The sequence below is a fragment of the Syngnathoides biaculeatus genome, chromosome 9 (genome assembly GCF_019802595.1).
Source record: "Syngnathoides biaculeatus isolate LvHL_M chromosome 9, ASM1980259v1, whole genome shotgun sequence".
Taxonomy (NCBI): domain Eukaryota; kingdom Metazoa; phylum Chordata; class Actinopteri; order Syngnathiformes; family Syngnathidae; genus Syngnathoides; species Syngnathoides biaculeatus.
In genome coordinates this window covers 21,063,313-21,085,501 of record NC_084648.1, presented here as the reverse complement: position 1 = coordinate 21,085,501, position 22,189 = coordinate 21,063,313, and the positions used below count along the sequence as shown (strand labels likewise).

Below are 22,189 nucleotides of genomic sequence, written 5' to 3'. Positions count from 1 at the left end.
TTCACATGTGCATCAATTTGCATCATAGATGAAATGATTTTTTTTTTTTTGGGGGGGGGGGGGGCAATTGTTAATGCCACAGGGGAAACATTAGGAAAGACAAAATAATATAAAAGATGATCTCATCAGAGCATTTATTTGATAGTTATACTTTCTGTTCTACAATTTAAATATAAAAGATGTCATTTTTGGAAAAAAAACAAAACATTTCTTGTCAGTCAGTGGAATGCGCTGCAAAGAGTGGCGATCGTATTTTTCAAAAATATATTAATGTAAACACCAACACATTTTGGTTAAGATGAGTTTTTGGAAATGATTAAACTGGTCAACAACAAATTGTTTTGTTTTTTTCAATTTCAAACTATTCTAATATGCAGAATCCAAATTTCTCATGAGTTTTGCTGGATCGGGTGAACTTTTTTTAATGACGTCCAGATGTTTTGGTTTTAGAGGTTTAAATAAACGGTGCGTCACGCCCTGAATTTTGCAGATCGATGACAAAATATTCAAGATGCTCTTTGCATCTCCGTCTGCTATTTCATTGCGAGTTGCCAACGGTTGTAGCATGAGATTCATAACCTTTGTCATAAAAACATAGAAACGGATCTCATTTCTTGATTCATCCCCACAAACTCACTTCTCATGTTTGTATTCAGCACTGGGCGAAACGCGGTCAGCGACGCCAACGGGCTGCCTGTTAACCTTGCGTAAATAAACACTTCCGAGCTTTTTAGCGTTTCTGTACAATAAATCGTGTGCGCTCGTGCGTTAGTGCCGCACGTGTGGTTCTGCGCAGGTTGCCCGGCGTCGGCTCTGGACGTGCGAAACCTGCAAGACGGGCAGCAGAAGCTGGAAGGCGTTCTGGATGTAGTTGGTGCTGTTGGAGGCCTGAGGACGGCAGAACCGACACCTTCAACGTCGCCGCCGCCGCCGCCGACCTTTTTTTTTCACCTTATAATAGCCGCGCGACATGCTTTTCCATTTTCTTTTGCCGCTTATCCTCACGAGGGTCGCGGGGAGTGCCGGAGCCTATCCCAGCTGTCGACGGGCAGGACGCAGGTGGGGTACACCCTGAACCGGTCGCCGGCCAATCGCAGGGCTCATGGAGACAAACAGTCACACCTTGGGGCAATTTAGAGAGTCCAATTCATGTTGCATGTTTTTTTGGGAAGGAAACCGGAGTGCCCACCCGGAGAAAAGCCACACAGGCACAGGGAGAACATGCAAACTCCACACAGGTGGGGCCGGGATTGAACCCGGGACCTCAGACCTGCTGAGGCACCGTGCCGCCCATGCTTTTCAACCTGGTTTCGAGCCACTTTTATCTTTTATCTATGAGAACAAAATATACATTCATCCAATGTAGTTTATTTACTTTTTGAAAGTCAAATGGAAGCGCAAACTTTTTTTTTTTTTTTTTTGCCGATTGACTGGACCCAATCAGAATCGAGCCCGTCCCGAAACCGACACGCTTCTCGCTTCGGAGCAAAGATGAACTGACAATGCGGCGGGAATATTTAAATGGAGTACGCACGGAGCGATTCTTTGCGATGTAAAGTACGCAACGCCGCCCGTCCTGACGTGAAAAAAATGCCACTCACCTCCACCAGAACCCCGTCGACCAGCGGACTCAGCTCCTCGGCTTTCCTCTGACTCTGAAAGCAACCGAGAGCGGATTTGACACCTCCCTTCGGCCAGACGCGGTTCCAAACCTTGGCGGCGGCTCACGTTTACCCCGACCAGGAGCAGCGCGTCAGAGAACTTTCCGGCCAAACGCTCCACCTCCTCGCACATGGCGCGCGTCAACCTGCCGGCAACGAGGACGAGACGTCGTGCGGGTCAGTGGCGGGATTTTCTTCCTCACGGGTTTTATTCTTGAAACTTTTTTGGGACGCTGTAGTCTGCACATTCAATGATTTATCGATTGCTTTCTAAAAGATGAACGTTCATAAAAGTACTCAAGAAATGGAGTCGCACGCCGTACGAGAACGAAAAAAAAAAAGGATTCTGGGTCAGTAAATGTTTGCGCAAAAAATAGAAACAAAAATGAATAATGCATGCACACACGTACACGCAAGCACGACAAAATGCAAAACGCATCCAGACACAAACTAATGCAGCTCGTCGCTCGCCCCTCTCACGCACGCACGCACGCACACAAGTGTGGGCCCCCCCCCCCCCCAATCCCCCTCCACACACCTGGCGAGGACGCGGGCCCGCTCCCCCGCCGGTTTGTCCTGCTCGTCTCCGTGGAGGACGAGCTCGGCCGCCTTGTGGAGCTGCTCGATGCTCCGGGCCGCGACTTCCGCCAGACTGCCGACCGACGCCGAGTAGACGTCCTGCGGAACAAAACGCCCATCGAACGCCGGATTCCGTTTCCGCGTGCCGCCGCGCCGGTGACCCCTGACCTCGGCAGATTTCAGCCCGTCCTCTTCCTCCTCCTTTCCCTCCCGAGCAACTCCATCTTCTTCCTCCTCCTCCTCCTCGCACGTCTCCTTGCCAACCGTCTCCGTGGCGACGGGCTGCACCACCTCGCCCACCCAACGGTGGGCGCTCATCCGGGCCTGGAGACGCACAATTAGGAGCGTGACGTGCGACAACGATCTTTACGTGCGCCGATCACACGCATCTGCAGGATTTTAAGATAACGTCATTTGCAAACAATTTGTCATCATCCGTATTAACAGTGACATATTGCAGCTTCTGTTTATTTCCTCCCACAGCGAGTTGAGGGGTGTCAAACACATTTTCTGTCGCACGCCACATTCTAGCTACAGTTTCCCTAAGAGGGCCGTTATGACTGTGAAATCACAAAAATCTTTAATCTCATCATATTTACACATGGAATTTCTAAAATGAGTTTTTCCAACCATTGCTCACACAAAAATGCTTAGAATATTTCAAAGTTACCATTCACGGTATATGACAATTTCAAATTTTGGTCCAGATTTTCAAAAGTATCACAGAATTTGACGCCGATGATTTGCATTCGCGGGCCACATAAACATCATGCGGCGGGCCAGATCTGGCCCCCGAGCCTCGAGTTTGACACCGGTGCCATATGCTATTGATTTGATTTTGTTTGTACGGTCCTCCCGTATGTATCTTGTGGTGTGTAGAATGGTGGGCAACGCATGGCCCGCGGGCCACACGGGGACCGATCCGTTATTTACTTGGCCCAAACTAAGTGTCAATTTTAATCAAGAGTCCGCTTTAAATTTACTTTACTTTCCCCGCCTGAAACTGCTTAGTTCACAGATATATTAATACAATATTTCTGTAGTATGACTCCACATTTACTCTTACAGATTTTTTTTTTTTTTTCAATACAATAATTGTACCATGAAATGCGAGACCAAGAGTAGGTGAGATGATTTCCAAATGAAAGGGATTCAAGCGATGTGCACGCATGGTTTACCTTATTGAGTTTGTCTGGCGTGGCCGCGATATGAAGTTCAAAGAGCAACTCGGTGACAACGCCCACAAACTCTCCACCGGCTTCTACAAGGGAGAACACACACACACACACACACACACAAAGTCCGACCCAATCCAAAAACGGCTTTTGGAGTTCCTTCCCGGGCGCCGATTGACGGTTGCCGGTTTGATGCACGCTGTCGAAATTACAAATTTCATTCCGTCGTGACGAACGATTTTTTTTGTTCCTTCTTCCTTCTTTGCAACGGCAAAACCGATTTGAAATCCCAAACGCGGCCACCTACCCGTCGCCGGCTCTCCGTCGCGGCGCTCCTCCTGCTCCTGCCCCTGCCCCTGCTCCTGCTCCTGCTCCCCCTTTCCTTCCTCGCTGCCGACAAAGACCTCCTTGATGGAAATGAGCTCCTGCTTGGCCTCCTCCTGCTCGTCCCCCTCCAGGGAGGAGAGGAAGGCTTGGACCTGCAGGGGGCGCCGGGCTTTATTTTTCTCTGAGCAAGCGGCGATTACTCGGGCGTCGGCGGTCGACCTTGGCCTCGCTCTCGTTGGACAGGATCTCGAGGGCCTCCAGGTGGGACAAGCCCTGGTAGTCGTCGAAGAGGATCCCGTAATGCGCCGTCGGCGCGCTGACGGGCCGCTCGCTCAGGCGCGCTCGCTCCTTCTCCTTGGCTTCCCTCAACATCTGCAAACAAACGACGGCCGCCGTGAAGACGAAGGCGGAAGGAAGCGGACGGCGAGAGCTCCGACGTGCCTGACTGAGCGTGGCCGTCTTCTCCATCAGCGTCTTGGTCTTCTTGAAACCGGGATCGCTCTCCGCCAGCACGGTCATGGTCTTCTTGCCGATGAATTCCAAAGCGTCCAGACCGCCGCTGATCACGGATTTGCCCTGAGAGAGCCCGAGGGACAAAAAGGGAGGGAAATATCCGGAATGGGATTCCCCAAATCGCTTCTGTTCAAAGTGTCGAAATGACCTTGGATCATGGAATGATCAAAAAAAATCTCTTGAGCAGGGGCCAGCCACAGACTTACGGTTCAGAACCTGCAAATTCAACTATTCACAGATTTTTTTTTTTTTCCCCCTCTTAATTATTATTTTATTTTATTTTTTTTTAAGTAATTTTTGATTAATGGTGTTATTTTGGGAGGTACCAACCCCCAAAACACTTACTGGTAGTTGTGTGTCGCCTACTCAAGAGTTTGGGGTGTTCAATATAAAAAAAAAAAAAACAAAAAACTGTTCAAAAACGGGCACCAAATGTCCGGTCCGGCCCCTGTCGCCGCCCCCCCCACCACTGTAAATCTGTTTGGACCACTAGGAAACCACTGCGCTGGAGGGAAAACAACCAATCTGAGAAAGATGGTGGAAGTGAGGAGCTGTCAGGATTGTTGCAGTCCAAACACCAAAGCCTACAAGTTCTTCGCCAGGGTTTTCTTGCTGATGTTTGCTCACCGTATTGTGCACAGCGTCGGAGATGGCGGAGAAGACGCCCCTGTCGGAGGGAGGGACGGACTCGCCGAGGCCGCTTTCCCCTCCGGCCTCCGGCCCCTCCTCTCCGCCCTCCTCCCCCGGCGCCGCCCTGCCCAGACGCAGGGCTTCCCCCGCCTTCGCCTTCACCGACGTCAGACGGTGACCTGCCGCGCAAACACCGGAAGGTGACGGCGAGGACGGGAGACGGACGGCCGACCTCGGCCGCGGCACCTACCCACTGTGGAGGTGGCGCCGCTCAGAAGGGATTTGCCCCACGAACCCCAACCGGTCCAAGCCGCATCGCCGCCCTGCACACAACAACGCGGGCCGTCAGCCGTGCTGCGGGAAAATCAGACTCCGGTTTTCATCGTGGCAAATTCCTCACATTTGTATCAGTGTACTTTGCTGACTCCGCCCACAATTTACCGCGCAGACGTCTGGGAACGCTCGTCCGGATCAAAGATAACGAAACGCGCTTCTTACGTGACGGGAAAGGGAAGTCGGCCCGGTAAAAGTGTACAAAGTGCACAAAACATATTTTAAAATTCTCTCACCTGGTGGATTGTGAAACGGTCTCGTGAACGATCTTCGGCTTCCGGTCTGCGTTCTAAACTAGCGTCCGTCATTACGAGCCGAGAGGGACGCCGAATAATATTAACGATAACGACATTGATGCCTAAAGCGATTTTCCCTGCCACTCACTCAAAGATCTTCTACGATTGTTTGTCTTAATTCGATCGGTCGCTCCTCAGTTCCATTTGCCGGTAGCGAGCTGCAGTTGGCCTGCAGGGGGCAGTGTGACGGAAGGGCGGCTGCCGTTCTGCAGCTGCGGCCCATCCGACCGAAACCAAACAGCTAAACGGTACAAAAACCGGGACAAAATGTGAATCTCAGATGCATGTCAGTCATTTTTGGAACGATTTTAATCGGAGACTAAAAGCGGTGTAACTTGTAGAAAAAAAAAAAAAAAAAAAAGAAGAAATGACAAATTATAAATAATTATGAAACAATGGTGTGGCCTCATTCCACAGTAAATCATTATTGAGAATTGAAGGATTATGTGTCGATACATCAACGGCTGTGTGAAGGTATACCGCATGTTTGCATACACGTGTCAATCGCGATGTAGTCTTACTCTAAGTTAATAGGTTGGCATGAACATACGCAAACACGCATGCATTAATTTGATGTTTGAAGTATGAATTTCATTTCAGGAAAATTTCAGTCCAGGCCAGTTTGAGCAACATCTTCCCTTTTTTAGAGTTTGGGAGTACTGCTCTTCTTACTGTATGCAAGAGTTGCACGATAGTTTGTGTTTGTTTTTAATAACTTGCGCAGCCTCCACATTGGCGTTGCGTGACCAACCTCGTCCCCGTCCTTGGGGTCGTCCGCAGGGTCCGTCTCCAGGCTCACCGATTGGTCGCATTCAGTCAGCTGACCCTGGAGTTCCACCGGACTCCCGGAGGAAGTCGCGGTCTCTCCGGTGTCCACGCTCGGCCCCGCGGCGGTCTCCGGGAGTCGGCCGACTTCGGCGGGCGCCGCGGGGTCGGAGCAGGTGAGGTCGGAGTCCGGCGGGACGGTCTCCGCTTCGGAGGGGGCGGACTGCGACATGGTGGTCTGGAAGCGGGGGATAAACGTTAAAATTCAGATTCACTCGTCGGTTCGCTTGAAACAAAAACGTTAAAATTCAGATTCACTCGTCAGTTCGCTTGAAACAAATATCAACTTTTTTGTGAATTCAAATTTGGCCCGCAGATGGCTGACGGGAAAACTTGGTCTCCCGGATTTAAGGGTCAGTCCAGAACTCTCCAAACGTTGACCTTTCACTGGGTATGTTTTTTTTGTAAAATGATTATTATTTTATTTCTTTTGCATAGTTTGTATTGTTTTGATCTGTGTGTGTGACTTCAATTTCAAACAAACAAAGTCAATGCAAAGGAAAACACTCGAGTACTGCGTTCGTGATGGTCAGTGTACGAGTCCGCCCGGCTGATCCCAAATTCTTCAAGGGAAGGGGAAATTTATGAATTTTCCACTTAATACAGAGAAAAATCTGAAGATTTCTCTCCTTGATTATAAGCAAAACCAGCACTAAAAAGCATGTTTACATTGCGAGTGAGCGGAGTGGACGAGGTGGCACGGTGGCGCAGTTGTACAGTTGTGAGGACCGGGGTTCAAATCCCGGCCTTCCCTGTGTGGAGTTTGCAAGTCCCGCTCGTGACTGCGTGTTTCCCCCCCAGGTATTCTGGTTCCCTCTCGCATCCCCAAAACATGCAACATTAATTGGACACACTAAATTGCCCGGTGGTGTGATTGCGAGTGCGACTGTTGTCTGTCTCTGTGTGCCCTGCGATTGGCTGGTGACCACTTCAGGGTGGACCCCGCCTACTGCCCGTTGACAGATGGGATTGGCTCCGGCACTCCCGCGCCCATCGTGAGGATAAGCGGCTCAGAAAAAAACGGATGGATGGATGTATTGGACTAACTGGTTGGCACCCACTGGCGAGTGTTGACGCCGCGGCGCCACCTACTGGTTAAAGGCCGCACGTATTCGCAACGCCGTGTCTCGTTGAAATTTGTTGTTTGTTTCCAGAGCTTTCAATTTGTCTCTGTTTTGAAAATGCTCTTGACCTCAACCAGTGTCCCGGAAATAAAAGTAGTACAGGAGAGAAGCCCCCCCGCCCCCCGTCCCCGCCTAAAAAAAAAAACTAACGAAAAAAGAAGACTCGCATGCGTTCTTATCTTAAGCGAATAAAGCGTCAATTTTCAAAGTATGAGAGCCCCATCCGCGTTGCCAGAAGTGAATTGTTCATAAAGATTTATTTTATTTGGACAACGTAGTCACGAAGGAACGAAGAAAAAGAGGAGATCGCGCAGGCTTGCAAAAGTTGACCATTGGGCAAAACTCCATCGGATGATTGGCCCAAACGTTTCGAGAAGATTTGTGCGGCGATCATCCAACTGAGTGTTGGCGTCGCCAGGGCGTAACTCACCCGTCGGGTGCCTCGAACCGGCCGGCGGCGCCTCCAAGTTCGGCTGCGCCACGTCGGCAGGCCGCTGAGGGTCACCGCCCAAGACCAACAACGATGGCGAGAGGCTGCCCCGCGCCTCCGTCAAAGCGTCGTCTCGGCCGTCTTTTGACTCCTTCGCTTGTTCAACTGTCGCCGAAGAGTACAAAATGTCAAGATGGTGACCTGCGCCTTACAAGGTGCTCCGAGTTCCAGCGGTTGCCGCTACTAGCTCTGCCATTGGTTAAATTGGTGTCACGTGGGACACGGCCACCATCTTGTTTGACTCATTTCCAGTTCGGAAGTTCCAACTGACTTAAAAAATAAAAATAAAAAAGCTGGATAGCGTATACATATCTAGCGGCGTGTCGATTGGTTGAAGCCAGTTGGCCGCCATCTTTGTACTCCCAAAAACGTGTGGAAGATATAGTTATAGCTATAGGTTGGATTATGACGGGGGTTTTCTCATAAAGTTTGGCATGTAGAATTAAAACTGGTCGTGTGAGCTTGAGATTTTTTCAGTTCTTGTAACATGAAGGGTTTTCAATTCGACTTGGTAAGCCAAAAAAGGCAAAGTGCAAAGCAAAGACATAGCTTGCATATTAGCTAGGGCCCGATTTCCGTGACATGTTAACTTTTCCCAAAATACGCTGTGAAGCACGACCATCATAACATCGCAAAAAAAAAAAAAAAAAACGAGCATTTTATCATAAAAGCATTAAATTTTAAGAAAATCAGTTGGATATATTTTTGGAAATAAGGACGCGCAATGGGAAAATAAACGCATTGTTCATTTGTTGTCTCTTTGACGTCCTATTTCAGACAGAAAATTTAAACTTGTTTCCTCGCATTTGAAAATCAAATTCAATTTGCAGAGTTCTGTATTATGAAGTTCATCAAAAATTTCACAGAAAATGTGTTTTCTTACTGATCCACTGATGAAGCTTGGGAAAATATTGACATCGCTTTTTCGCGATAAACCGTCGGCCAATAAAAGTGAAGCAGAGAGTGAACAGTCAACAACAACAACCAGAAACAAAACTTTGTTCAAATGAATAAAAACTAAACTTTAACCTTGGCCTCGCTCTCGTTGGCCTTCTAATTTACCTGCGGAATGTTTTCTCACAGCCAGGAAACGATGCGATTAACGCACAGGTCGCCATGCTTGTTTTGGGAGTATCAAGATGGCCGATGGCGACTTCAGTCCTGGTGGCCAATGAGCTATCCAGTCTTTTTTTTTTTTTTTTTTTTTTTTTTAAGATCAGTGGAAGTTTCGCCCAAACAATTTTTTTTCCCTCTGGGTCACCGAATCCCGAGAAAGCCACGAAGATGAAGTTATTTATCGAAAACAAAAATAAAGCCACTGTTTTCCTTCCAAATGTGAGGCTGATTAAGTTGTGGCTCGCCGCTGTCAAATTGTTACCGCCACCACCCACGAGGTGTCGGTAGTGAGATTTCTGATCGGTACCGGTGACAGGTGACGTCGGCGTGGCTCGTTGGTCTAGGGGTATGATTCTCGCTTAGGGTGCGAGAGGTCCCGGGTTCAAATCCCGGACGAGCCCAGAGTTTTTCTTTTTTTTTTCCCCCACTCCCCCCTTCCAATAAGTTCTGAAAATCATGCTTTGCACTTCAAATTAGTAACCCTGAGTAAAAAACATTTGTTTTTCAAAGTAACCTCAAACCGAATTCCACAGGTCAACGGTCGAGACGCAAAGTTCTAAAACCTTGTAAAGGGTCATTCCAACTTGTCAGATTTTGCACGAGCCTGCCCGTCCTCAAATATTGGATTCCACGTGAGCAACGGAATTCAGTTTTGATGCACTGCGGTGCAAATAAATAGAAACCGCACTATTCTGGAAAATCGTATCAATAAGTTTATTAAGTGGTATGGATATTCGGTTTTAATATAAATGCAAAATTGCAGACAAGACCTGTACAGTTATGTTCACAGTTTAACAAATTCCCTTTGAATTAGCAAAATAGATTAAAAGGCAAAAAACGTTTATGGATGACAGACACAGCAATGCAGAAATGTGTAATATTTGCCATTATCGAGTCTCAGAATCGTGCTTAGTAGAAACCTGGAATTGACCTTTCAGTCTAATAATTCATTATAAAATATATATGAATATTATATATCTATATATTACAACAGAGACACAAAAACCTTGACAAGCAAAAACAGGAAAAAGCTGATCTGTTGAGCCGCTAGATTTGCACGTTTAGTTTATACGCGGTCAAATGTATAACTTTTGTTTTGATAAAGTGCACACAGCATGGACACAAAATCTCTCTCTCTCTCTCTCTCTTTTTTTTTTTTTTTGTTTGTTTTGTTTTTGTTCTGCGGAGGCTGCAAAGAAGGAACGGCTGAATAAGGGAAATCCTGTTGATGCATTGAAAAACTGAAAGCAAACGCTTCCCGTTCATTTTGCTTGCCTCCAACGTCGACATTTTTAAGCTTAAAACGTTGACTTTGCAACACAACGCGTGCGCCTCCCCAGGACAGATCGTATCAGAGATGAAGACGTTTTGCCGCCATCTCGACGGTTATAGGCAAGGCCTCACTGAAACAACCACGTGAGGAAAATTTCACATTTGTGAATAAAACGCTCCAAAATACTTGGCAATTGACTGAAGGGCATTTTTCCTGCAAAAAAAAAAGAGAGAGAGAATGCGGCGTTCCGGCTTTGAGAAGCAGACGAGATGCGCGGCCCTTTCAATTTGACGATGAGTTAGCATTAGCAGAGCTGTTGCACGAGTATGCTGCGATGGGGGGGGTGATGTGGAAAAAAAAAACCTCACATTTCATTGGCCCTCGCCAGTCACAAATGAAAAAAAAAAGTGTTTTACTTTGACATCAAAAGTTTATTCGTGGCGCATTTGTGTGAGCAAGCGATGTAAGTAAGCGTTTATTACAAATCTTTGGTATGCGGCTAAAGATGGTCCTTGCACTAGTACGCTCACTGTCATCACGACTCGGACTATGAAGTGCACTAGTAGGATAACAAAGAAATGATTTCCATTAGATGGCCTTTATGACCAGTTAGCTAGTAGTACTAGTTGACAACTGCTTGTTACTAGTACTACGATTGGCATTATAATATTCTAGAAGTTTCTTTCTTGTGTGTTGTTACATTCTGGGCCTTGAAATTTGATTCTGATCACTATCAAGCACTTCAATAGTAGTGCGAGCTGCATGCGGATGTCAGCTAGTGTAGTTTTTTTCTTTTTTTCTTCACTAGTATCATGAAGTTGTCCCGCTAGTTGTCTTTACTAGGGTGGGTGGACAGACAGTCAACTAGCACACGGAGCTTCGTGGAGTAACGATGAAACACGCAATTAAAAAAAAAAAAAAAAAAAAAAAAGTGTGGCAAAGAAAATCCCTTTTTTTTTTTTTTTTAATGGCCTCCATTGTCTTTCCGTGAAGCCGATTGAACACTGATTAGAATCCTTGACGAGGAGGCTACGAGTGCGGGCCACATGCCTTACTAGTTGGGCTTATTCGTGTAACTCGTGCAGCAAAGTAGTTGACTCCTGAGTTGCAATTTCCTACTATTAGGCCAAAAAACAGAATGGAAATAGTTGTGACAAAACATGGTAAGACGCAGTCGTGCTAATTGCGCACTGTAGTCCTCCTACTAGTGCGCTGGTGCGAGCGCGTCCACGGAACTAAAGCCGGATGCAGTATTTGGCGGCATGCCGTCGACGCTCCGAGACTTTTCCCGTCCATATGCGGTTCTTTCGCGAGGCCACAAGGGGGCGGCGCTCTCAAACCAGCTGAGGCGCAGCACGTGCGGGACCTCCAACCGTCACACCAGCAGGTGGCGCTTCTTGTGCAAGGCCAAGTGGTCGGAGCGGGAGAAGCTGCGCTCGCAGTCGGGACACTGGAAAGGTTTGACGCCCGTGTGCTTGCGGAAGTGTCGAGTCAGCTCGTCGGAGCGGGCGAACTTCCACGTGCAGCCCTCCCACATGCACTTGTAGGGCTTCTCACCTGCGCACAAAAAGCACACTTGGCCCAAAGACACACACCACAAGTTCCAAAAAGCATTCCCTTGCTGGACAAGCCAGCGAGCGACCCGGCAGAGCCGAGCTTCACTGAAGCCATCCCGTTTTTTTTTTTTTTTTTAATGGGATTGCTTGCAATTTGCGATTCAGTGACCGAGCGGTTTCGATCTCGCGTGAGCGGAAAGGAGAGCCGCAGCCATGCCACCAACCGTTCAAACATTCTCGGCCAATCAACTCGCGATCTGATTTGCTTTGGCCACATTAACACTTGCAGATTGGCATTTATGAATTCCAAAAAACGACAACTTCTTAGACGTGCATGCAGGTGGTGGTGGTGGGGGGGGTGTCATAAACTTCCTGCTATGGATTTTAATCGTGTTTTCAGCATTTCAGGTTGCATTTTTTTAAAGGTATTAGAAGCCATTACAACCTGGATCGATCGATTGGCAGCTTTTGTGCACTTTTTGTAAGGTCCTCATCTCAAGTTAATTCAAGTCATTCAAACAAATTGTAAACATATTCCGAAACAAAATGCAGTGGCGTCGTTAGGGATATTTTAGGGGGCCTGGGGCTACTCAAGCCCCCCCACACCCACCCCAAAGCATTTAGTAAAATGTGTCTTCATCCTAACCCCCCTCAAAAGATATTGCGCCCCACAAAACGACAACATGGTACATAGTGAAGTGTACAGTCCACGTGCCTTTAAGAGGCGGGCCTAAAGGGGTGACGTGTGATGTCATCAAGTGTGTGTGTGTGTGTGTGTGTGTGTGTCTGGATTTGAGCTGTGGCTCACAGCAGTTTTTTGTTGTTGTTATTGGTGTTTTCTCTCATCTCCTAGTTGTCAATGCTGCTTTTTTTTAAGTCTTTAATTTATTACGAGAAGTAAATTAGCTGTAAAAATGGATTTGGAAAAAAAAGTATTTAAAAAAACCAACATTGGTGCAGGGGTGCAAAGGTTGCTCTTCTAAAATGTGCAAATACAAACAAACCACGTACATACAGTTGGGTAAAGAGATGTCCCTGGCCTGGTTTTTACGAGATGCGTTTTTTGTTACGTTTACGTTATTTTGAGGGCACCTTCTCACACACTGTGGCCCAACGGTCGGGGAAGTAGCAAAGCGCCCCATCTTACCGGTGTGCGTCCGGCGGTGCGCTTTGAGGTGCGAACTCTTCGTGTAGACTTTGTTGCAGCCGGAGAAATCGCAGCGGTGGATTCTCCTCTTCTTCAGCGAGTCCGGAGAGTCCGCGGCGAGGGGATGCAGAGCGGCCGAGTGGACGATCACCGACGGGTTGTTGGCCCTAAACGTGCCGAGACAAGGGAAGGGACGAGGTTAGCGACGGGACCAGGAGGGGGCGCCGGCGTCATGTGATGATTTGCCCGCGCCGCCTGGCAGGAAGTTGAGGAGCACCTCCGTCTTTTTCCGGTCCACCGCACCTTTTGCCTTTCCTCTTGTCCCAAATGGTTGACGTGACGAAACGGCAAAGACGAGAACACAAAGGCAAGCGACTCATCCAGTGCGATTCCCATTCCTCCACTTTCATATTTGGGATGCGACGTGGTGACACGGACGGACGGACGGACGGCCCCCACGTCACATGCACGGAGCTCCACATTTTTGCCAACCGTCTGCTAATCGTGCCGTTTGCAAGGAAAAAGGGACGGACGACTTTCCAAATTCTGCCGTCTTTCGACTGTTTCCGAAGAAAAGGAGGCGTGGCCTCTCCGCACGTGAGAAAGTGAAAAGTGAAAAGCAGGCGCAGGGAGTTGAAATCGTTCCCATCATCGCTCCAGCGCAAAGGAATGCGCCGCCGTCCCGGTCGACGGCGGTTCAGCGAGCCGACCTACATTTCACGTAACGTACGTGCGGCCACGCTCGAACGGCTTGTGAGAGGCGATGACAGAGGCCGACGCGCCCCAGGGCGGGTCCTCGCGGCGCAGACGCCGGCGACCGCCTGACGAGGAATAGGAAAAGATGAGCGATAGTGCGAGCGGAGAAGCTGCGGGGCCTGCAGACGCCAGACGACGAGCGCCGGGTATGCAGGCCAAGTACTATTGTTGGCCGGATGAAGCGCTTCAATTCACATTAACATTGTTCCTTGGGACCAAGGCGCCACAAGATGGGACCAAAGAACTATTTCAATAGTTTTGGCCTGATCAACCCCTGCCCCCCCCATCAAAAAATAGCAGCTCGTAGTGTTGTTAAGCGAATGACAAAAGCTAGCTTAAAAACCAAACTCCGCTAATAAGCGAGTGCCCAGCCAGTGTTGTCGTCTGGGTCGTGAGCGGGAAGTGATCCCACCAACGTCAGCTAAGCGAAACGCTACATGAGCCGGAAGGGAGGACGATGCGGCCCCCCCGTTGGCTTACTCGTATTCGTGCGGTATCCTGATGACCGCCGACTTCACGTCGTGGCCGGCGTGGCGCCGGTGGACCAGCTCGGGGCGAGGCTCGCTTTTGATCCGCTCGTGCGCGTCGAGGGCGTCGCCTCGTCCCGTCGCGTCCGGTGATTTTGCCGACGGAGCTGAGAGGAAATAAAGAAGAAAAAAAAATTGGGAGCTTCCGGCCGTGCTGACATCCAGACATGAGTTTCAAACGGCTGCGCGCCGTCGTGTACGGGAAGAGCACGGCTACATTTACTTTGGGAAGTCCTTGCCAGGACTTTTAACTGCAACCTCACAAATTTGGACTCCAGCAACTCCTACAAACGTTTGCAAACTATTTGAAATAAAATCATGGATGAGCTTCTCCTGGTTTGCTTGACACATGCAAGCCTTCCTTCACTCAAGATCAGTTTTTGTCATGGATTTGGTATGACTGTTGAAAGTCAGGTCAGAATCCGTCAGGACGCAAAAGGTTTCAGAACTGGTCTTTGCTTTTTAAAGATCGCGAGTCCAGTTGTTTGCGAACAGCAATCCTTTTTCTTTATTGGCAAAAACAATTCTCATCTCGGTTGTGGTTTAGTTGAAAGACATTTTGGCTCATCCAGTTATTTATCTACTTTAGACTGTAGCACAACACCTCAATTGAAGTGCAGTCATCTGGAGACACTGCTACGTAGAACTAACGCTGTGTGTCATCTGCTTAGTCAAAAGTAAAGTTCTGGAAAATTCGACCCAAAAATAGCATACACAGGCTGAACAGAAGGGGTCAAAGAACAGAGCCTTGAGGCACTCCGTAGGTCATTGCTAACGCCATGCGCTTTGCACTCCGGCTGGTTCGAGTTCGCCACCTTTTAGTGAGTTTTAGTACGTGCTGCGTGCTGGTTGTTCTTGGCGAGCGTTCAGCCCAATTGGCCTCCGTAGCGGCCAAAGTTTTTGCGGGCGCGAGTTGTGTACCTTGCCGACCAAAAGGAGTCATTGAGATTTTCGAGGAACAATCCAAAATAGAAAAGTGTCTTTTGTTTTGCTGAAGAAAAAGCAAAAGTCAAGTCAGAAATGGGGGCGCACCTGTCTTGTGCTCACTGCTTCGATGATGATGATGACGGTGGCGGTGGTGATAATGGTCATCGCCCGCGGCAACAGGTGGGCTCACCATTATGGGCTGGCGCAGGTGGAGAGGGGAGGGGTACAGGACCGACAGAGGCACCATGAGCGGAGACACCATGACCCCCGAGCTCTGGATGACCCCCGACCCCGCGTTCATCAGAGGAGCCACCACGGCGGGGTACGGCAGGGAGGGGGCGGGCGGCTGGGGGGAGCGGCGAGGGGAGGCCCCGTGAGGCGACGGCGCCGGGGAGGAGGCGGACGAGGAAGAGGAGGGGGACGAGGACGAGGAGCGCTTGGTCAGGGAGAGGTCCACCGGCTCCAGCTGGCCGGGCGACGGGTCGCCGCCGCTCGCGGGCGACTGGGCGAGGGCCTGCGCGTGGCCGCGGCGGTAGAGGTGGGCCGGGTGGGAGAAGATGACTCCGTACGACTCCGGCCTTTTCACCAGCGATGAGTAGAAGGACTGCAAAAAGGGAGGAAAGGGGCAAAGGGAACAAAAGAGCAAAGTTGAACATTTCCGCTCAGCACGGAACAGCGGCGAAAAACAACTGCGGGCTGCGCGGCTCAAGAATGTCGCTATCGCGGGCGGCGCCATCAAGCTTGCCGTACGGCGGCGCGCGCCTGGCCATTGTATGCAAATGCCGCCCGTTTGTCCGGGAAGACTCGGAATGTGGGAACCGGGAAGTCTAGACACGTAGCGCCGGCGAAAACATGCTCAGGCGTGACGGACGCTAGCGCGCAAACATTCAGCGTGCTACACACAGGCGCTCGGCTTACCGTCTCCATGTCTGTCTTCAGAGGGTAATCATACATCAGCATGGCTGCGAAGGCCGAAATCCTGCAAGGGGACACACACGATACGACGTTAAGCCATCGACTGCTGAGCAAAACGGCCGAGAAACTGATTGCTTGCGGCGATTTTCTCCACCTGCGCTCATTGTACAGGTGATCAGGTGGACCCCCAAAAACTGTGGACCCCCCCCCCCCCCCCCCCCCAACACCACCACCATTTGAACTGAGCCGCACTGCAAATAGCGAAAATATGATGATTTTTCATGTTATGAGAATTCCATCAAAAATTATGTACGACAATGAAGCGACTCGCAGGAGAATCTGCCAGGTGGAACCACAATGGTTGCTCCTCAAAGAGTTTGTGCACGCGTTCACGGCAGCATTGAGCTAACAGGAGCCGCACTGCGACCCAAACGTTCACGAACGCGTGTCCGTGCGTGGCCTGATTCAAGGCAACAGTCAGGAGACAAGTGAGTTAGCCTTCCAATCATTAACAAAAAAGCCGAGAACAAACAAACCATCACGTGCTGGGAGTCCAGATGGCGAACGGACCAATGGGAGAGCGACGCGCTCCGCCCGCCGGGTCAGGAAAGCCAACAACACGACGACGGAGGCCTCGCCCGTCGGCCCGCCGCTGCGGAGAAAAGAAGAGGCGGCAGTCGGGCGTGGCCCGCGAGTGGCTTTGCATTGTGTTGCGGTTCAAGTGCGGGTCGAGCGACTTCCCGGCCGGCTGACGTCGCGAGCGCCAACAGAACCTGCTGGCAACATGTTCAACAGCTTCTCGTATGACAAGCGCTCGCTTCAACTTTTCAACAATGGCGTACGTCAGCTGTCTTCAAAGCAAAACATATATATATATATTTTTTTTTTTTTTTTTTTACCAGCTTCTGAATTTGCTGATGGGCATCCGGATCGCTCAAGATGCCGTTTGAGTTCTTTCCACATTTGTCCAATTGCAGGCTTCAACGTTGGGACAGCTTGAAAGTTCCACACCAGAAAGTGAAAAGCCATAAAATACTCAATTTTTGGAGCGTGTCATTGATATGAACGTTTGCTACCCGTCTTCAAGTTGATTGACGGCCTCCGGGTATCTTCCGACCTGACGATCGTAAGTTACATAAATCTCTGCGGGACGTTTTGTGACAAGCGGTTGTAAAATTTAAGTAGATTGTAAAAAATAACCCCCCCCCCCCCCATGTGCATCGATGTAACTCCGCGAAAGACGCAAAAATCTGTCAAGCATTTCATCTGCTCAAAGGTTGATTTTTACTCAGCGGGTTCAATCGGCCACGCTCACTTTTCTGCTCATTATCATCTTTGCGTTATTCATATGCTCAATTAGGACTATTTGGCAACTGCAAAAAAAGTAGAGACAAGAGCGAAAGCTGACGTATCACAATTAAAACGGTCCGGAAAGGGAAGTGACCAACAAAAGTAAAAACAAAACAAAAAATGTGGAAAATTAAGCGGAAGTCAAAGCGAGCCAGGAAAGACGATCAAAAATTAGAAATGACTTCAAGCGGGATTGACATATTCCGCGTTGTCTGCATTTCACAGATGCACACTTGCCACCAAAATATTAGACACGGGGCACGGAAGTCGTACGGGGGGGGGGGGACCACCCACAAGTTGCTCGTCCTGACAGTCGGAAATGAATTGAAATGAAACCTTTCCAGGCAGCAGTTTGGGCATCCGTCCCCGTCACACAAGTCTAAAGACAGCAAAATCACACAAGGCGAGTCAAGGAAGTACAAAGAGACACACACAAGCCCAATAAGCAAATTATTGCTGCTCTGCGATCACGTCGATCAAAGCTGAGCAACATTTGGGATGCGGCAAAGATGCTTTTGTGCCTCTTTTTGTCGTCACGCTGTGAAGAAAACAACAACTTCTTGCTACTGCCATGGGATGGCGACCGGTCCAGGGTGTCCTTGCCTCTCGCCCAAAGTTAAAGGGATAGGCCCCCGGCTTGCTTGAGACCCTTGTGAGGATGAGCGGCTCAGAAACATGATGACAGGTGGACGAACTTGTTCGCTATCGTCTGACAATGACACGACGCCACCTGCTTTGTAAATAAGTAGCCAAGAGGACAAATATTGTCCTTCTGGGTCAGCGGCGGGCGCTACTGTGCGCTCAAGCCCGTGAGCCCCCCCCCCCCCACCCCCACCCGGTCGTCATCCTCCATGTCCCGGGCCGCTCGCTCGCTCGCATCCCTCCCCGTGAATGATAAAGAACAACATGACTGAGGGGGGAAAATATTGTGGCTTGGAGTCTTTGGCTACCGACTTAACCGCACGCGCACGCGCACTTGTTGGCGCGCGCGGCCAACCGCACGCGACGTTTCTGCTTGCTCAACAGAATAGACGGCGTTCAATCACTAAATTGCAACAGACGCTCTGATGGCGAAACTGCTGGAGATGATGAGATCACCAGAGAGCGCACAAACCTCCAGACGACAGCTTTGTCCAAGAAACACGCCGCAACTCACATTTCTCCACATTCTTTTTGGTCTTCTCAGTCTTCACGGACTCCTTTCCACTGTGAGCTCATTCCTACGTTACCCCCCCCCCCCCCCCACTAAACCCTTCGGGGACGGAACTGATTAGCGCTGACTGATTAGCATGCTAACTGCATGACTCATCAAGGCGGTGAGCTAATGTCGGCGGTCCCCCCCCACACCTATAAAAAAGGTGAGACTATTTCAAATTTGAACAACAGTCTTGCCAAAACGATCCTCGTTGGCAAGAACTGAACAACCGCCAAAGACCTTGATTTGCACGCCAGGCCGGTCAGTGGCGCGTTGTACAAATCTGTGTCAAGGCACCCAAAAATGGAAGCGCGTCTGAAAAACTCCTTGTCTGCGATGTGAAAAACATTCGTTCCTTTCCCCGTTCAACGGGGCTCTCCTCAAAAACTGGTACTTTAACTGGTCAGGGCTTACGGCCACGCTACCCTGGGAACGCCCGATCTCGTCAGATTTCGGAAGCTAAGCGGGTTTGGCCCCGGTTAGTACTTGGATGGGAAACCGCCTGGGAATACCGGGTGCCGTGAGCTTCGTTCCCCGGCTAAATGCGTCAGGAAGGACATCCGGCGTAAAACTGTGCCAAACAAATAAGCGTTCATCTAAGATGACACGCTGCGGCCACCCCTAACGGGACAAGCCGAAAGGAAAAGAAGAACTGTAACTGGTCAGTCGGCGTTCTGAGCATACGGAGGAAATACCAAACGGACAAAACAACTTCTGGTCCCTCATTCCCGGGACGCAGCGCCCCCTGTTGCCGTGGATGCCAGGATGGAGCTCCACAGTCTCCATCTTGCTGCGGCGGCCCGTTTTTCACCTGCCGACAATCCCCTCAAACTAAATTTGTCTCCTCCCCAACTGAACACAGCCGACCAAACGTTCTGTTCAGTGGTTCTAGTGTCTCAGTCCAGGTTTTGGCAGTTTGCCGCGTTACAATTTGGAACGCCCAAACAGAGCCCGTTTGTGGTGTTTCAAACAGAGTCTGCCGACCGGCGGAGTGCGTTTTTACGCCAGCCACGACAACGGCGGGTTCCGTTCCGATTGCGACGTCGCCGCCGTCATTCGCGGCGAGCCGGACATCGGTCAGGGACGATCGAGCCCGCTCCGGCGTCGCGCAAAGTCTGACACGCGCGGGGCTCCCCACGTCGTGCACTCGGCGGAGAGGCGAAGCCTTCCGGAGAGCGACGGAAGCCTTCGCGTTTTGTTATTGTTTCCACGCGGCGCGATGGGTCGGTGCTGCTGTGAAGAAGAGAAAGAAGCCAGAGAAAGAAAAGGAAGAAGGAGAGAGGATGGGGGGGGGGGCTGCGGTTTCCTGTCTCACTCCCCCCCGCCTCCCTAAAAAAAACAAAACAAAAACAAAAAAAAAACACTTCACCTCCCTAACCTCAAAAATAAGAGAGGGGGATGGAAGGAAAAGCGGAAAAAGACACACTGACCCAAAGTGGGAGGAAGAAAATATGACAAAACTTCAATCAACCTCAAACGGGAGGGGGTGGGGGGGGGAGACTGTTGGTGGGAGGCGGGACGGAGACAGATCCGGTGGTTGAGATGCAGGAGTTGTGTAACGGCTTGCGTGCGTTGGGTTTTCGGATTCTTCGGTGAGGACGGGCAAATATTCAGCAGCCACCAGTTTAATGTTTAGCTCTCGTGTTCCACAAGACGTGCCCTTTGAGCGGCGGGTGTGCGCTCTTACGCATTTTGTTCCACTAGATAACATCGGCGTGTTGATTCAGGGAAAGAGGCGCAGAGGTGGGTGGGGATTGGGGGCGGCACCGGGGGCGTCGGCCCCTGAGACGAACCCGTGTCCAAATAATCATAAATAACTTTCCTTAAAGGTCCAGCAACGCACACAAAGGACCGTGAAGTCAGACAAAGGGGCTGCGGTTTCGCCCTCGTACAGCCCCCCACCCCACGTCCACATCCCGCTCGCCGCCGCCCTCGCCGTTCGCCGCTCGGCCTCTAAACAGGATGAGGGCTTCATATGCCGAGAGGAATGCGTGACGCAAGCCTCGGCCTTGAAACAAAGCACAGGAAAGGCGCCGACACACACGGCGAGGAGACGGCGGGACGACGCGGGGGGCCAACGCCGCCCATCATGTGACTGGCACACCTGCCCCGCTCGCACGCGCACCTCGACTCGCTACGGAATGTCGAGCTTTGCGCTTCCCGCCGACGACTTGCTGCCTTGGCCTGAATGTGAGGGATCGAACACGGAAACCTTTCGTTGCGGGTCGCGCTTGTAACCACTTGTCGAAATCATCCAAGCCAGTTTCTCACAGAGAGACCCCTGACAACTACCAGGATGTACTTGTACCCAATCTTGAGTAAAATTACCAACTTGTCAAAAATATCTGAATCGTGTAGCGCGCACACACATGGAATTGGGCCCGGACCCTTTAGTTGCAGGCCACCGTCGCAAACGCTGGTCCGAAACGTGTTTAAACAATCACGACTAATTGTCCTTGCTCCAATGTAAATTAAGTTATTAAAAATCACAACAAACGTAATCACACACACACACACACACACAAGTCCGAGAAAATTGCCAAGTATATCCTTGGGATTCGAACCAACGACTCTCAGCTTCCTGTGCGCAGTGACATCCACTTTTTTTTTTTTTTTTTTTTTACAGCGACAAAATGGAAGGAAGCGAACCAACGACCGCTTTGTCAATTCCACAGTCAGGTTACAAAATCTTTTGATAACAATAAAAAGTGATCGTACTTCCTACTCCAGATCGCTCCAACGTCTCCCACAAGTCAACAAAGAGTTAAAAGTAGACGAAAGTCAACTTTCTGCGATCTGTCAACGAGCCAAAACAACACACGGAGGCCGCGTTACGCGTTTTGTTGTTGTTGTCGTCGTCGTCGTCAGATGTTAGACTCACCCTTACAGATGCAACGGGGGGGGGGGGGGGGTCGCCGTCTACTTGCTGGACGACGACTCGGAAGTACTTCCTCGACGCGCTCGAGTCCGCTGCGACGTGCCTCCGCTTCGGCGTCTCTGGCATCGGAACCGCCGCCGAAGCTGCGAAACTTGCTGCGTTCGCGAGTCCACGGCAAACTGCTGCTGCTGCTGCTGCTGTCACGTGACCCACGCTCTGCTTTCTCGGTGGGGTCCGGACGCGGGGGCGGCACCGGGGCGGGACCGACCGCGGCGCTCCACTCGCTGTCTTCGTTCATTGACAAAACATAACCGATGGAAAACTATCTTTAACTCAGTGTAATATTGATTCTATTCTTTCAATTATATATGTATAAAAAAAAAATAATAAATAGAAAGAGTACCTTAGATGCTAGTGGAAAAGTACAGAGAAGGTCAGAAGGCGCTACATTGTGTCTTTGTGGATCTATGACAGAGTACCGAGAGAGGAACCCAAGAGGGGAACTGTGGTACTGCATGCGCAAGACCGGTGTGCCGGAGAAATATGTTAGAATAGTCGAGGACGTGTACGAGGGCAGCAGAACAGTGCCGAGGTGT

The 22,189-nt window shown here is 50.1% G+C and overlaps 2 protein-coding genes, 1 non-coding gene and 1 pseudogene across 14 annotated transcripts; 2 read left to right on the top strand and 2 right to left on the bottom strand.

The window, feature by feature from the left end:
* Nucleotides 1-110: 110 nt before the first annotated feature.
* fam114a1 (family with sequence similarity 114 member A1) lies at nt 111-9,139 on the bottom strand. 3 transcript variants are annotated; one of them, XM_061828736.1, is made up of 14 exons: nt 9,016-9,138; nt 7,894-8,058; nt 6,266-6,517; nt 5,136-5,208; nt 4,883-5,064; nt 4,184-4,318; nt 3,962-4,114; nt 3,723-3,894; nt 3,419-3,501; nt 2,409-2,564; nt 2,200-2,339; nt 1,735-1,807; nt 1,602-1,655; nt 111-888 (listed from the first exon to the last, which is right to left on the bottom strand). In XM_061828736.1, exons 3-14 carry the CDS (start codon nt 6,509-6,511, stop codon nt 769-771), a joined length of 1,587 nt encoding a protein of 528 aa, XP_061684720.1. In that variant the 5' UTR covers nt 6,512-6,517; nt 7,894-8,058; nt 9,016-9,138; the 3' UTR covers nt 111-768. The 3 variants fall into 3 exon arrangements, with proteins under 3 accessions (XP_061684720.1, XP_061684719.1, XP_061684722.1); XM_061828735.1 differs by having other exon boundaries at nt 2,200-2,564; nt 9,016-9,139; XM_061828738.1 differs by lacking the exons at nt 7,894-8,058; nt 9,016-9,138 and having other exon boundaries at nt 2,200-2,564; nt 3,419-3,614; nt 6,266-6,466.
* A 259-nt stretch (nt 9,140-9,398) lies between these two features.
* Nucleotides 9,399-9,470, top strand: trnap-agg (transfer RNA proline (anticodon AGG)). The gene has a single exon. It is a non-coding gene; the product is annotated as a tRNA-Pro (tRNA).
* A 688-nt stretch (nt 9,471-10,158) lies between these two features.
* klf3 (Kruppel like factor 3 (basic)) lies at nt 10,159-21,864 on the bottom strand. 10 transcript variants are annotated; one of them, XM_061830169.1, is made up of 8 exons: nt 21,597-21,864; nt 21,434-21,511; nt 16,325-16,822; nt 16,174-16,234; nt 15,361-15,859; nt 14,282-14,435; nt 13,046-13,212; nt 10,159-11,899 (listed from the first exon to the last, which is right to left on the bottom strand). In XM_061830169.1, exons 4-8 carry the CDS (start codon nt 16,213-16,215, stop codon nt 11,718-11,720), a joined length of 1,044 nt encoding a protein of 347 aa, XP_061686153.1. In that variant the 5' UTR covers nt 16,216-16,234; nt 16,325-16,822; nt 21,434-21,511; nt 21,597-21,864; the 3' UTR covers nt 10,159-11,717. The 10 variants fall into 10 exon arrangements, with proteins under 10 accessions (XP_061686153.1, XP_061686160.1, XP_061686161.1 ...); XM_061830176.1 differs by having other exon boundaries at nt 16,707-16,822; XM_061830177.1 differs by lacking the exon at nt 16,325-16,822.
* On the top strand, nt 19,124-19,242 carry LOC133506843 (5S ribosomal RNA; annotated as a pseudogene).
* Nucleotides 21,865-22,189: the final 325 nt, after the last annotated feature.

What these genes read in the sequence shown, in the direction of transcription:
- klf3 (XM_061830169.1), bottom strand. Translation starts at nt 16,215, where the DNA reads ATGCTGATGTATGATTACCCTCTGAAGACAGACATGGAGACG. An exon ending in TGAAGACAGACATGGAGACG is followed by an intron (nt 15,860 to 16,173) that starts GTAAGCCGAGCG and finishes CCCTTTTTGCAG; the next exon opens with TCCTTCTACTCATCGCTGGT. An exon ending in GCACCGCCGGACGCACACCG is followed by an intron (nt 11,900 to 13,045) that starts GTAAGATGGGGC and finishes TTTTGTGCGCAG; the next exon opens with GTGAGAAGCCCTACAAGTGC.
- fam114a1 (XM_061828735.1), bottom strand. Translation starts at nt 6,511, where the DNA reads ATGTCGCAGTCCGCCCCCTCCGAAGCGGAGACCGTCCCGCCGGACTCC. An exon ending in CCGACGCTGTGCACAATACG is followed by an intron (nt 4,319 to 4,882) that starts GTGAGCAAACAT and finishes GGGCTCTCTCAG; the next exon opens with GGCAAATCCGTGATCAGCGG. An exon ending in CCAACGAGAGCGAGGCCAAG is followed by an intron (nt 3,895 to 3,961) that starts GTCGACCGCCGA and finishes CGCCCCCTGCAG; the next exon opens with GTCCAAGCCTTCCTCTCCTC.